Consider the following 16,092-nt stretch of genomic DNA (forward strand, 5'->3'; position numbering starts at 1 on the left):
TCTCTTTAAAGATGCTTTCCCCTCTAGAAAAAATTGAGATCCAGTGAGCTTGGCAACTAAGAAAATTTATAACATAAGATTTAGATAAGATTATAACATTTCAATGCTACTGAAAGTGGTACCGTGATGCAGCTTCATTCAGATTTTTTTGTAAACACAGCCCCAGCTATATGTATAACTGCTCCATCTTGCTGAAATGGAATGAACCTCGCATACATCCAGAAAAATTTTTCAGCATGTGCATGTAACATTTTTATTTATAGCCACCAGTTCCAAATGTCAATCTCGAAAAAAGCACTATAAATCATAAATTTGGTGACTACTAAAAGCCATGCTAAACTTCAATGGGAGGAGGTGGAGGCTAATTGTTCATGAAAAATTGTTACATACATTTATTTCTGTTTCATCAAACATCCTATTCCACACAATGTCAACTCAATTATGTAAGTTAAGTTGCTGCAGGAATTCAATTTTGCAAAGAACCTTTATATCAGATTTTAACACTTGGATACACTCATTGCACTTAATGTCTGTTGATTTTCTAGGACTATGCATGCACAATAATGTTCCCTATTCTATGTTCTAATGAACGGAATGAAGAACAATACAGAGTTTAAACACTGTCTAGATGTTCAGGAGTGTCCTGCATTACTGTTCTTCACAGAACTACATTCTCTCCACGTTGAAACTACATGATATGATCTTCAAGGTTTGTGACATTATGTAGAGAATTCTTTCTTGAATGCACCTAAATGTACTAAATACTTATCACTGATTTAAACTTGGCATGCTTATCCACAATAAAGATTCATATATACAATTGTTAATTGTGCTGTGGGTTATCTGCAAAAAAAAATAATAAAATAAATAAATAAAAATAAGTATTACAGGCTATTTGCAACAAGCAAGCTTACTCTCTATGCACATTTCTACTTATAAGAATTTTTTTAGTTAATAAATCTTTTTTTAAATAGAGCACAATTTTATGAAACACCCTGTATAAAAACTTCAGAAATTCTTTTCCAACAATCTATATCTATATATATTATATAATTTTATCTATATAATTTTTATAGATATGTAATGTGTATTGCTCAACATCTTTAACTATAACTTCTATTGGTTTATCAATTACAGTCAGTGGCTAGCTGGTTTAGCAGAAATGTTAGTTATCTTATCACAAAATTATTCCTAATGAGATAAGACTAATACTAAATTTTTTCCAGTAATATACCGGCTGAATTATTTGATATGATTTCTTATCACTGTAGTACATTTATAAATATGAACATATATATGAATTTGAAAAATGTAGTAAATTTCACATTAATTAATGTAAAACACAGGCTTCAAAGTTGTAGTAACTGTTTAAATGAATACAACTGATAATATTGTCTCGGATAGTGTCTAGGGAATAATGTCATGTTAAAATGTCAATGCATCATCTGAATCTAAAATGCTTCAGACATCTGAAGGTCTACAAGATGTAATGCCTATATTAACTGAAAAAAATTTTAGTATTCCAAGAGATGGAATATATTCAGGATAATCATAACAGTTGATAAACAGTCAACCAAGCAATCAAACAATTTGAAAATAGCACTCAATGGATTTATATATGTATTATACAATCTGCAACAATCAAAAGGTACAAGGGGTTTCCGAAAAGTAAGATAACACATTTTTTCTCTCGATGATGTTCAATAATACACACCAAGAAATAAGTGAACATCCACTACTTCTCCACAAAGTCTCCAGTTTTATTGATGCACTTGTCCCAACGATGGATCAATTTATCAATACCAGTACTGAAGAAGTCCCTGCCTACAGGCAGTAACCAACATCGCACAGTCTGATGAAATTCCTCATCCATAGTGAAATGCTTTCCTGAAAGGTGTTTTTTCAGAGGGCTGAACAAATGGAAGTCTGAAGGCGCTAAGAATGGCCTGTTGGTGGAGATGTGACCGAGGTTTCCAACAATTACAGCACAACCACTCACAAGTGGTGGCAGTGTGTGAAGTTGTGTTGTTGTGCAACAAAATTACGCCACTTGTCAGGAGTCCTGGTCGTTTGCATTGAATGTTGCCTTTCAGTTTTTCCAACGTTGCACAGTAAAGCTGTGCATTGATTGTTGCTCCTTTCAGCAAGAAATTCACCTACAGAATGCCTTTGCGATCCCAGAACACTGTGGCCATGATTTTTCGGACACTGGGAACAATTCTGAATTTTTGGCACACAGGAGATTGTGGATATTTCCAGATCATGGAGTCTTGTTTGCTCTCCAGGGTAAAGTGATGAACCCATGTTTCATCTGTGTGACTATGCAAGTGAGAAAATCCTGTCCTTCATCGCTGTATCGAAACAGGTTCTCCAGACACATCCCCATGTGTTTTGCTTTATCCTCCTCTGACAACTGTCGGGGCACCCAGCGGCAGTACACCTTTCAAAAGCCAAGGACATTGTGAACAATTTCGTGAACAGTCGATTTATTCACATTCATTATTTTTGCAATTTCACTCATCTGTTTTCAAGAACGATGCCCTTAACGTGCAAAATGTTGTTTTCTGTCTTGCTCGATGAAGACCTGCCCACCCGATGTCGATCTTCAATGTCAACATGGCCCACTTTAAATTCATTGTGCCAAAAACACCTGCTTCTTTGTCATCACCTTTTCGTCATACACAGCAACCAATTCACGGTGAATGTCACTTGGTGAAGACCCTTTTACTTGTAAAAAGCAAATAACTTCACGAACACCTGTTTTGGACCATACTCACACGGTAGCTGCCATTTTGCAACTGGAACCTGCTGTGAGGCGACAGTACCGCAACACTGCACTGGCGGTCTTTTTGAATGTTATTAATGGGTCTATCTGTCCATCATGTTTCATCTCATTCCCTTCACCATTATTAAGAAAAAAAATATGTTACCTTACTTTTTGGAAATCCCTCGTATAACTGTGCTGCTTGCAGAAAATGAATGGATTCAATATGAAAGCAACTAACAATGAACATGCTTCAGAGAAAAAATACTCTTACAATGGAGAATAAAAAAATGATAATAACTATTGAAGTATGCAAAATACTTATCAATTTCTCACATGTAATAAAATAAGATCACTGTTGTTTGTTTGTTTTTTCCATCATAATAGTTATGCAGAAAAATGTATACAATGTTTTTAAGCCTAAAGTTGTAAGAACTACATTCATTATGTGTAATTGTATTTATCTGCTCAAAAAAGATATCCATATTTGAGATATTATTTGCAGTTCAATAATGTATTCCATGAAAAAAAGTGACATTCCTCTCTTTTAGCACTCACTTACTCAGTGAACTATGTAACTTTGCATGGACCACTCTTGCAAATTGCAGCTACATAAACTGGTCATAGAGCACTTTTGTGAACCAGCAACTAGTTGGATTTATGTAAATCGCTGAGAGCAAAGAGACAGAAAATGCCCAGTGTGTGGGTACAGCTGGAAAAATATATATCTGATAAAACAGAATCACTTTTTGTCCATGTAAACTGAGTTGCTATTTACAGAAAAAATTAGACTCAAAAGCTATTTCAGGAGCTTTCCTCTCATTTTCGATACTTCTTTGCTAAGCCAAGTTAAAAGACAAATGATATAAAAATTTTATGACATCAGTTTTTTTTTTTTTTTTTGTTATGCTTTGTTTTAGTGTAGTTTTCTGAGCAGAGCAGACAGGCTGCAAGAGTAGCTCATGGTGTCTTGTCAATGATATACAGAAATTTTGCTAGCAGGGATAAGGAGGTGATTGTCCCCTCGTATAAGGCAATGGTCAGGTCACACCTTGAATACTGCTTACAGGTATGGAGACCTCATTTTAGGAAGGATGTAGAATTGCTGGAACGAGTACAAAGGGCAAAAAGATTGGCGAAAGGAACAAAGGGGTGCACTTACTAAGAAAGGCTTAAGTTCTGCAAGTTGCAGCATCTGGAGACTAGGCACATGCGAGGCGATCTGATTGAGATGTATGAGGCTTTGAATGGTTTGAGCAGGCTCAATGCTGACAGGATACTTCCGCTTGCTCAGACTAAGAACTTGAGGAAAGACAATTGTAGAATAGATGTGTATAAATTTGCCTTTAGCCAGCAGGTGGTTGATAGTTGGAATAAACTTCCATCTGTTGTAGTCAAAGTCAACAACTTAAATAATTACAAGGCAGAACTAGAGAAGCATTTGGACTGAATGGATGGGTGAAATGGGAAAGTTTTTTTTTTTTTTGGCTGATGCTGTATAAGCTTGCTTTCTTGCATCATATGCATCTACTAATGCTATCTTTTCCTTTCAAGCAGCTGCTTTTTCTGTAAACAGAAATATATTTATGTGCACACAAAAAAAAAAAAAGAGAGAGGAAAAAAAATTTAATTACCCCAACCAAGGTAAAATTATTAAAAACTAACGAAATATACAGTAAATGTTACATGACCAACCTTATGTAGCCGTAGTTTGCAAGAGTAGTCTGTCATAAGCAACAAAGTTCACTTAATAAGTGACAGTACTTAAAAAAAAAAAAAAAAATTCCCTGTAATTAAGTCAATTACACATCATCCAACGCTGTTCAAATGACAGTATGAGAACCTGATTTGTTGAATAATGCCTATAGAACACTACTTACTGGAATGCCTCTTCTAAAACTGAAGTCTGGAGACAGTTTAGATGATGCTGTTGTTCATACGAATCCTGAATGCCATCTCAAATTGATATTTTGGACAATTCCAAACTACACTATGGCAACTGAAAATGGATACTGCCTTTACCAGTATGATAATGCTTTATAAGGCTTATCTTATATTGTAGGCACATCATTTTAGAAGAATTTGATACTGCATAAATGGCCCAACTAGTAAAGAATTCCACTGATCTTTGAGATGACCTAAACACACTACATTAGGATATGGAAAATATATTCTCTTTGAATAATATTCCCATTATTCAGGAGAAACTGATGATGTGTGACTGATGACTGCTTCAACAGGTTCAGTACCAAGTTTTTCTCTCCAATGGCAGCTTTGTGCCAGATTTTCTTAGACCTAAGCCTAATTCCTTATACTCTGTATTTTAAAAAATAAAATTTGGATTTTTTTTTTTTTTTTTTTTTTTTTTTACCAGAAGTACTCACCAAAGCAATTATTTAAAATATATAAAAAATAAGAGTATTACATTTAACAAATAAGAGATGAAACTTGAGTCTATTCAAAATGTCATGAGTGCTTTGATGAACAGTCAGTTTTCACTGAATGCTCATTCACACTCCATTATCATCAGAACCATATGCAAAATATAATTCCAATACCTCTTCAACAGTCTATTTTGAAATGCAGTCTCTACCTCAAACATGTTTACAAATTTTAAGCAAAAGCCCATACATAAAATTTTCTAAGACCTGGTATGAAGAGTAGAATTCCTTGCCTTCAAGAAAGGTATAATCAGTTATATTCAACAGTTAAAACAAATATTGTCATCCCTTAGTGGAAAACTGCATTACTGTTAAAAGAAGTATAATTCATTGTGGCAGTGAGCCTGTTACCTTGTGCATAGAAATGAACATATTAAAGGTAGCAAATTATCACCTCCTTACTCCCATAAATTTTTCAGAATTATTCCTGAAGTACTGTGGCTGTCATTAAAGGCAAAGCTCTACCCCATGTATGATTAATCTCTTTAATAAACATCCACTTCCTTGAAAAGTACTGATGTCCAAATACTTTTCAGAGTATAATGTATATAAATTCTTAATGAATAAAATATCCAAATTGCAATAATGTAAGGAGGGGAAACCTTACCAAGGACTAAAGGCTGAAAAAGAAGTTCTGCAGCAGGAAGGAGATCATCTTTTGCAGTATCTTCAACAGACTGGCATATCATATGAACAACATCTACAAAAAATTAAATAAATTATATAGACAGGGCACCTAAAAACTTACTTCATACTTTTAGATCATCATATCTCTTGGATATAATACACAATAGTGTCAGTAATATTAACAGGATTTGTAACCATGGAAACACATTTTGGATTCCCAAAGTATGCACCAAGGTGGTACTCAGCAGATACAAAATAGAATTACTGGCCTTCTATCTGAAAGGTTTTTTCCCTTGTATCTCATTTCTTACATAATTAAATTGAATTATAACAGAGCATACAAATATAAATTCAAATAATACCATGATATCACTATATAATTTAAAAGCTATTAAACTACATGAAGAGTAATAAAAATTTAAATTAACTTTAATTCCAAAGCTTTTCAAAGCCTACATTTCATTGGCAGACTAATTTTGGTGTTAAATTTGTTTAAAAATGTCAAAACTTCATATTTCATCACTATTAATGTATAATGAAAATATAATCAATTTTTATCCATACTGAAAATTTTATTTCATTAATGCCTGTGTTTATTCAAAATATGTAATGCCAAAGTCAGAATTATGCTATCAAAGCGACACATAGTTCCTTTGATAATGTAATTCTTTTTCAAGCAGTTATGTATTAATAAATAAATAAATAAATTTACTGAATATTACTATATTAATTATAATTATAAATTTATTTTTAATTTTATTTATTATTAATTCTTATAATACAGCAGTGACAATTATCCAAAATAATGTATGTTAGATTATTATTTTTATGGGTAATTAACAATCAAAAATGTTTTAGAAAACATACAGTGGTGAACAAAAAAACTGCATCACTTGTGAATTTTGCAAATAATGTTTTTTGTGCTGCATTGTGGGTTGCAGAAATGTTCGAAATGCATTTGTTAGATGGGATATATTTACATGTACAAACTGAAATGACAAGAGGCAGCAAAGGAAGTAAGCAAACCTTTAGCCATAATTATGAGAGCTTCCTTGGACTCAGGGGAGGTACCCATAGACTGGAAATGTGCAAATGTGACCCCAATTCACAAAGGAGGATCAAAGGCTGACACAAGTAATTATAGACCTGTGAGCTTAACTTCTGTTCCAGGAAAATTAATGGAGGCACTGGTTAAAGAAGCACTGCAGTATCATTTAGACAAGACTTCAGTTATAGCTCAGACACAGCATGGTTTTGTTAAGGGGAAGTCTTGCCTGACCAACTTGATTGGACACTATGATGCAGTCACAAAAGAACTGGATGCAGGGAATAACTTTGATATTATATACTTGGATCTTAGAAAGGCTTTTGATACTGTTGCACATGGAAGACTGCTACACAAATTGGAGCAGTGTGACATTGGAGGCAAATTGCTGCTATGGATAAAGGGGTGGTTGAGGGGGAGAAGACAGAGAGTGGTAATCAATGGACACTGCTCATCGTGGACTGATGTTATTAGTGGAGTCCCTCAGGGCTCAGTGTTGGGTCCATTATTGTTTTCTGTATTTATAAATGATATTGATGATGGTATATCGGGCTTAATGTCCAAGTTTGCAGACGATACAAAGGTTGGCAGGGTTGTCAAGGACACTACTGACACTATGCTGCTGCAACAGGATCTGGAAAGGTTGAGCAGATGGGCTGAGAGGTGGCAAATGAAGTTTAACATTGATAAATGTAAAGTACTACACATGGGAAACAGCAACCCCAGAGCAACGTATCAACTCTGTGGTACTACACTGACAGTGGTAGAGAATGAAAGGGACTTGGGGGTGGTTGTGCAGGCAGATATGAAGTTCTCTGAGCAGTGCAGACGGGCTGCAAGAGTAGCTCATGGAGTATTGTCAATGATATACAGGAATTTTTCCAGCAGGGATAAGGAGGTGATTATTCCATTGTATAAGGCGATGGTCAGGCCACACCTAGAATACTGTATACAGGTCTGGAGACCTCATTTCAAGAAAGATGTAGAGCTGCTGGAACGAGTACAGAGAAGGGCAACAAGATTAGTGAATGGAACAAAGGGGTGCTCTTACGAAGAAAGGCTTAAGGTTTGCAAATTACAGTGTCTGGAGACTAGGCACCAGCGAGGTGATCTGATAGAGGTGTATAAAGCCTTGAATGGTTTAAGCATGCTCAATGCTGATGGGATTCTTCCTCTAGCTCAGAAAAATCACCTGAGAGGGCATAAATTCAAATTGAGGAAAGACAGATGTAGGATAGACGTGCGGAAATTTGCCTTTAGCCAGCGGGTGGTTGGTTGGTGGAACAGACTTCCATCCCTTGTGGTGGAGGTTGATAGCCTAAATAAGTTTAAGGCTCAGCTGGACAGGTATTTTGAACGAACAGAGGGGTGAAGTGGAAGTGGGTTTTTTTTTTTTTTTTTTTTTTTGGCTGATGCTGCATAAGCTTGCTTTCTTGCATCAAATGACTCTACTAATGCTAATGCTAATGCTAATACTGTAAATCAGCAAAATAAGTCCTCAATATTTTGTTGTTCCTCCTCTAGCTGCAATTACAGCCTTGCAACGATCTGGCATAGAGTTAATCAACTTCTGGATACATGGTTGCCCAATTTTGTGGTACCACACCTTTACAATGCTCTTCTGCAGCTGAATGTTACTTGTTGGCCTCTTCGGAGCAATTTTAGCCGACATTATGTACCAGCAATTTTCAATAGGGTTCAAATCTGACTGTTGCCAGGCCAGTCCAACATTATAATGCCAGCATTTCTGAGGTATGACTGCACCTTAAGGGAGAAAAACAAGGGAAACATTGGTGCAAGTATGTTTTAAGCCTTGTGAAACAAGACAAACTCATCATTAAATCTAAATAGCATAAAACTTACCAATTTTGCTGTGTGGCAAAGTGCTTCCTGTTAAAAACATGCATGTTTGGACGTCTGTGTGGTGATCTCTAATAACAGGTTTCAGGCACTCCTCCAAGATAGCAGTGTAGGTTTCTGCATTCACTATTCTGTTAATAAACTTAATTTGCCCCACCCCTTTGCTTGTTATGCATCCCCAGACCATCTGACCGGCGGGGAACCTTACAGTTCATGTTATGCAGTCAGGATGGTATGCCTCCAATTTTCATCTTCTGACATATCACTTCCCATCTGAGCCATGCAGGTAGAATTTCCATTTGTCAGAAAAGAAGACAGTATCCTATTGCTCTTTTGTCCATGAAACATGCATTTTAGCCCAAGCAAGTCGCTTCTTCCTCATTTATTGGGTCAACAAAGGCTTCTTGGGCTGATAGGCATGCAGACCAAATTCTGAAAGCCGTCTTTGGATAGTTGTTTCAACGTGCACTTGTTTCAACACCAAAGGCCATCTCAAAGTCCAGTTTTATATTAGGAGCACACTAGCATGGTGATTACACAGGCATAGCCGTTTAAAATATCAATTTTGGGAAGGCACAGTCACTCGCTTACGGCCTGATCCAGGTCTTCTCTTCACATCACCGGCTTCACACTTTAATTTCAGCACCCGGGTACTGTTGACTGGTGGCAGCCTATTTTATCAGCGATAGCATGCGTAGAAAGCCCTTCCTGGGACAGAGCAACAGCTACACTTTTCTTTTTTTTCTTTTTCTTAGTGTCAACTGAACATATGGAGCCATGCTAACACCTCCGCAAAACAGGATACTAATGAGCGCATGTACCCTTCCAATGCCGTATTTATAGAAACGGCTGATGCAATACCTTGCAATTACTGTCTGATGTGATAGAAGCATTACCTGATGCAATACCTTTGCTTTGTGACAAACAAAATGACTGTAATCAAACAATATCTTATACATTTCACTACAAATGTTATTTTTTTAAGGTGATGCAGTTTTTTTGTCCTCCACTGTACAGTTATCATATTATATTTTCAATTTCTAATTTATTATTTTTTTTAATTTAATCGTGTTTAAAACAAAAGGCATATATATTTATACTGATCTGTACATATGAGATGTGACTAGAGAGTTCCAAAATGATTTCACAAGTAAATTAAATGTCAGTTACTTGCTTTTGTCCCTTTCAAAGTAATTCCCTTGGGCAGTTCTACATGAAGCTATTCTCATCTATCACAATTAGCAAAACTTCTGGTATGCTTTACTGATATTGATCACAAATTTCAACCAGTTCTTTTGAAAGTTCAACCCGTTTCCATTGATATGCTGTTTAAAATCTAGGAACAAAGAAGTTTCATAATCTTTTAATGGTTAAAATAAATATAATGGCTTGGCAACTACCACATGATATTCCAACTTGAAAGGCCATGATTTCATTCTTACTTGACATAGTGACTTCGATAATGATTCTTACGTTGGGGATGATGCATTGTCATTTGTTGGCATATGTAAAAAAACGACAAATGTCTCTAGGTAAGATGATATCTCACAGGTGATAAAATGTCTCCAGGTAAGATGGATGTGGTATCATTCCCAATGATATCACATTCATCTTTGAAGCACCTGCACCATTTAAATATCCTACCTCTTGATAAAATCAATCATTTCTATAGTCTCAGTTAATTTCTTCAACAAAATGTAAAATTTTACAGATCTTCACTCAAAAAGCAAATATTCTAAAAAATAATGATATAAATTTACTATGAACAACAGATAAAAATAAAACTGTACTTGGGCAACAAAAATACCACTTATTGTAAAAAATTCTAGATGTTCTTAAGTTGAAAAATAAAATGAAAAAAGTTTTTCTTATTCAAGTTTCAGATATTTGACAAATTCAGTTATGAAATTTTTTGATTGCACTTTGTATTATTATTACACAGGTTTAACTCTACAACACTATGGCTTATAAAGTTTATGATAATATTTCACTGCCTTTCACTTTAGAGTCAGAAATTTCAGAACTGCTTATGGATCAGCTTCAGGCTATGACTAAAGTTGCAATTGCTCTGGATGACTTGATGTTACAAAATCCTATTATTCAGAATGAATTAAAAAACAGTTTTTTAATTCTGTTGTTTGTTTGCATTTATAATTTCTTGACTTATAATAGTGATATTTTGCTACATACTCTTGTTGTCTGTAGTTATTTCATACTGTATTTTTTTAATTTCCTGCACTTACAGAAGCAGTATTTCATAGCGAGTGTATGGTTTAAGAGATTTCCATATTTTCAGCAAAATTATCAATTTCAATCTGCACCACTGATTTGCACCACTGATTATTTTGCAATTGGAGAAGCAGAAACAAAAGTTCTATAAGAAAATGGAAAGCCAGACATGCAACACATTTTGTACACACATATACATTATTTTGGTCCTCCAATTAAAAAATAATCAATGGTGCATATCTAAATTAATTGCTTTACTAAAGTAATTAATTTTGATTTAGATTTTAAAGTATGAAAATGGTATATCTCTCACCATAAGCTGACTATTACATATCACTTCTGTAAGCACAGGAAATTAAAAATAAATATGTCAGAACCGATGCACAAGTAGTGCGGGGAATTTATGACTCTAAAGTGAAGGATAATAAAGGATCATCGTTCATAAATTTTATGAGCCACAGTATTCTATGGTTATTTAAGCATTATTGTATTCTTTAGAGTTACAAATAAAGAGTAATTAAACACTGTTTAGCATAATTCACATTCCTTCTCTTCACTTTGCAGGACAAAGATACTGGCAGATGAATAATTTTCATTATTATTTTTTTTATGTAACTGTCAATCTCTGGTATTCTGCATGACACTTCCTATCATGCAGTTCACTTGCACAGCTAGTGAAGGTACAACTATCTATTCTTTTCTATTCTTATAAATCCTCAGGAATCCAACTGATTCCTGAGGAAATATCTGTTGTGCAACATACAGTTATATGATGCACAACAGATTTAATGACACTAGATGGAAACAACAGTCTGAAAGTACGTGACACTGGGCAAGGTAGTGATGCATAAACCATAAAACAAATATAATTACTATTATGGCAAAGATTATAAAAAAAAAAATTTTATCACATTAACTCACTCATCACAAGTTCTTTTAATAAAGAACTAGTTGAATGTATTCAACTAATTCTTTATTAAAAGTAAAGCTCATTACTAATACATACGTAAACCATCTGGACAAACATAGGCTCCTGGACCAAGTTCTAGAACAGTTATTGTACTTTTCAATCCATCTTTAGGTGGTAGCCTTAATAAAGTCAGCTGCATTAAGAAAAAAAAAATAATAATTAAAAATACTCTAAGTGAGAAAAAATTTGTAATCACAACTCTTAATCTTATACACTAATCATAGTGTATAAGATTAAGTATATATCATCTTACTATAAGGGACCGTGTAATCACATACCTTATAAGAGGACAAGAATCCTGTATCCACAAAAATAAATAATAAAAATAAAATAAAAAAGAAAGATGATAAAAAGAACAAATAGTTCTGGCTGACGAGAAGCCAGCAAGTTTTGATAAAACAAGCTTTGGAGCAGTGTCTCAGATTTTAAATGCATACTGGATAACATATGTAGGCACACCTGTTAGCAAAATGATATTGGTTTCGGGGGAACAACCATCACAATGTTAATAAAAGAGATATTCGTAAAATTATAATATTCATAAAAGAGATATTCATAAAATTGAATGAATAGCTATCTACATCACTTGGGGAATACTTCTAAATAATATGAACACATAGCTAGTATAATAAATGTTAAAATTCTTAACTGATTTCTTGCATGCATTTATTCTGATTTCATAAAGTAGCATTTTTATTTGGTACATTAAGTAAATACATGATTTTAGTAAAATTTCAAATAAAAAAGAATGTGATTTGAATTTTACCTGTTCCTTCTCTGCTGGAAGTATAGATGAATCTGTTATGAAAATTGCATGAGAAAGCCTGACAAAAAAAAATAAACAAACTATATTAATGAAAACAAAGCTTATGGAATTTCAAATTATCTTACAATACTTGTTTTAATAATATCAATATATTTTAAGTACACAAAGTAAAATACCATATTTATTATCACTGGTGTGGGTCCCTTTCAATATATTCAATCTTTTTTTGCTAACTGCTTCCTATTATGTCTACTAAAAAAATGTCTGCCAAAGGCTCAAAAAATTCTTTTGTTACTAATATCAATCTATTTCTTGGCGTATTTTTGGGAAATACATTGCACAAGTGCACGTGGGAAGAGTATTCAGTATCAATCTTTTAATGTGCATTGTTTCATCCATAATTATGAATTTGGTCAAAAATTTTTATTTAAATTTAAATTTTTTGGACAATTTTCAAACATTTCATTCCAAAAGTTCAGCATTTTCTCATTTTTCTCTCTGCTATTTATCATACAACTTCTGCTCCAAATGACTAACACACAAATATTTACCACTAAATAATAGTTATAGTGTCATTAGAATAAATTAGTATGAAATATAGCATAACTTACTAGTATTGTGTCCTTAAGGGAAATTATTATTTTTGATCCTAAATACACAAAACAGATATCAAAATAGATAGCATCAGGGTTAGAAGTTTTAAAGACAAAAGAGTAGTGAAATTAGCAGGATAACTAGGTCAATATATCAAAAAACCCAAAAAGATGACCACAAGAGAGCCAGCCACAGCTAAATAATAATTATAAATTAAATGATTCTTTAAGTAAGATACAGTAGAAGGAATCTGTGCCAGCAGATATTTAGAACTACGGAAGAAAGTTAAATTTATCCAGTACAGTTACGTGAGCCGAAGTTGAAAGCTCAAAGAAGAAATAGAAGGATTTTGATGTCTTAGAAGGAGCAATAAAAAGCATAATAATAAATAAAAGGTACTACTGGTCAGAGATTTAAATAATTTTTAAATTATTTTAAAATTTTTAAATTAATTTAACTGTAGGAAAATGAAAAATTATTCAAATTCAAAATATTTTTAATAGCACCAAGAACATGTGACTCACGTCTGTATTGTGTGTGTGTGTGTGTGTGTGTGTGTGTGCGCGCGCACGCACGCACGCATGCAAGCACACACTCATTCAGGCGCCAATTTGTATGTTATGAGACACTGAATCTTAAATAACTCTTGAAGAGGACTTGAAAAATTCTTTGAGTTGTCAATGTCAGTGGGAACTGAACTCAAACCTTCCTAAACAATTGGCAAGTGACAAAAATAACTAGAAAATAACAATCACATTTATATTTTAGAAAAACCAAGCAAATATAGTAAACCTAACAACAATGGTAAAAGGCTTGTAGAATTTTGTGCAAGCTATGCACTCTTAATACAGTATAAAGCCAACCATAAGTTTACACAGAGGGTATATAATAGAAACAAAAAAACATAAATGACTATATCATCACATAATAGATGCTGTGAGATTTGAAGCAATCATTATCTTGTGTTGAGCAAATCAAAAATGATGAGTATATTAAAAAATAGGTATAAAAAATTGATTGAAAAGCTCTGATTTGCCTGCAACCATTACATTAAATATAGAAACCTTTCTGTTCAAAAATTAAATAGTATTCTTTATGCTAGTGTGACTTTAGCATTAGCATTAGTTGAGGCATATGATGCAAGAAAGCTTATAGAGAATCAGTCAAAAAAAAAAAAAAAAAACACTTCCCATTTCACCCATCCAGTAATTCAAATGTTTGTCTAGTTCAGACAAATTTATTTAAGCTATCAACTTCCACAAACAACAACAGACGGAAGTCTGTTCCAGCAATCAACTACCCACTGGATAAAGGAAAACTTCCGCACATCTAATCTACAACTGTCTTTCCTCAATTTGAATCTAGGCCCCCTCGGGTTCTCAATCTGAGCAAGCGGAAGTATCCCATAAGCATTGAGCCTGCTCAAACCATTCAAGGCCTTGTACACCTCAATCAGATCACCTCATAGGTGCCTAGTCTTCAGAGGCTGTAACTTGCAGAATTTAAGCCACTCTTGGTAACAGCACCCCTTTGTTCCTATCACCAATCTTGTTGCCCTTCAACTTGTTCTAGCAACTCTACAGACTTAAATGAGGCCTCCAGACCTGTATGCAATACTCAAGGTGTAGTCTGACCATTGCCTTATACGAAAGTATAATCACCTCCTTGTCTCTGCTAGCAAAATTCCTATATATCATTGATAAAACTCCATGACCTACTCTGGCAGCCCATCTGCCCTGCTCAGAGAACTTCATATCTGACTGAACAATTACCCCCAGGTCTTTTTCATTCTCCACCTCCCGAGTGTAGTATCACACGGTACATTTCTCTTGGGTTACTGCTACTCATATACAGTACTTTGCATTTGTCAATATTAAACTTTAGTTGGCACTTCTCGGCCCATCTGCCTAACTTTTCCAGATCCTGTTGCAGTAGCATACTGTCTTTAGTATCATTAACAACCCTGCTAACCTTTGTATCATCTGCAAACATGGACATTAAGCCTATTATCTTCATTGATATCATTGATAAATACACAAAACAACAATGGGTCCAGCACTGAACCCTGGGGGACTCCACTAATAACATTAGTCCATGTAGAGCAGTGTCCATTTATTACCACTCTCTGCCATCTCCATCTCCCACTCAACCATCCCTTTATCCAATGCAGAAAATTGCCCTTAATGCCATACTGCTACAATTTGTACAGCAGTCTTCCATGTGCAACAGTATCAAAAGCTTTCCTGAAATCCAAGTATATGATATCCAAAATTATCTTTTACATCCAGTTCCTTTGTGACCACATCATAGTATGCAATCAAATTGGTCAAACAAGACTTCCCCTTAACAAACCCATGCTGTGTCTGAACTATTACTGCAGTGTTGTCTAGGTGATCCTGCTTCACTTCTTTAACCAGTGACTCCATTATTTCCCCAGGAACAGAAGTTAAATTAACAGGTCTATAACTATTTGCATCACCCTTTGAACCCCCTTTGTGAATTGGGGATACATTTGTACATCTCCAGTCCCTGGGAACCTTCCTGAATCTAAGGATGATCTCATAATTATGGCTAAGGGTTTGCTTACTTCTCTTGCTGCCTCCTTCAATATAACTGGATAGATTTTCATCTGCCCCAGATGCCTTTTTTATGTTTAACTTCAACAATTTCTCCTCCACTTTTCTCTCCGTTATTACAAAATCATTTAGCTCTCTGTTAGAATTTAGTAAACTTCTGTCTTCCCTTTCCTTAACAGAATTCCTCGTGTGTGAATGTAGATGCAAAATACTCATTCAG

General features: G+C 34.4%; 1 protein-coding gene across 1 annotated transcript in view; it reads right to left on the reverse strand.

Annotated features, from left to right (window-relative positions):
• The window catches only part of Rep (Rab escort protein), a 117,065-nt gene that overhangs the window by 4,069 nt on the left and 96,904 nt on the right, over positions 1-16,092 (reverse strand). Inside the window, exons 12-14 of the mRNA XM_090379954.1 lie at positions 12,703-12,760; positions 11,973-12,069; positions 5,813-5,905 (exon numbers count right to left, since the gene is read on the reverse strand). Of these exons, the coding sequence (XP_090236080.1) occupies positions 5,813-5,905; positions 11,973-12,069; positions 12,703-12,760 (248 nt within the window). The remainder of the gene's footprint in view (positions 1-5,812; positions 5,906-11,972; positions 12,070-12,702; positions 12,761-16,092) is intronic.

The sequence above is a fragment of the Mastigoproctus giganteus genome, chromosome 8 (genome assembly GCF_048544385.1).
Source record: "Mastigoproctus giganteus isolate SK-2022 chromosome 8, ASM4854438v1, whole genome shotgun sequence".
NCBI lineage: Eukaryota > Metazoa > Arthropoda > Arachnida > Uropygi > Thelyphonidae > Mastigoproctus > Mastigoproctus giganteus.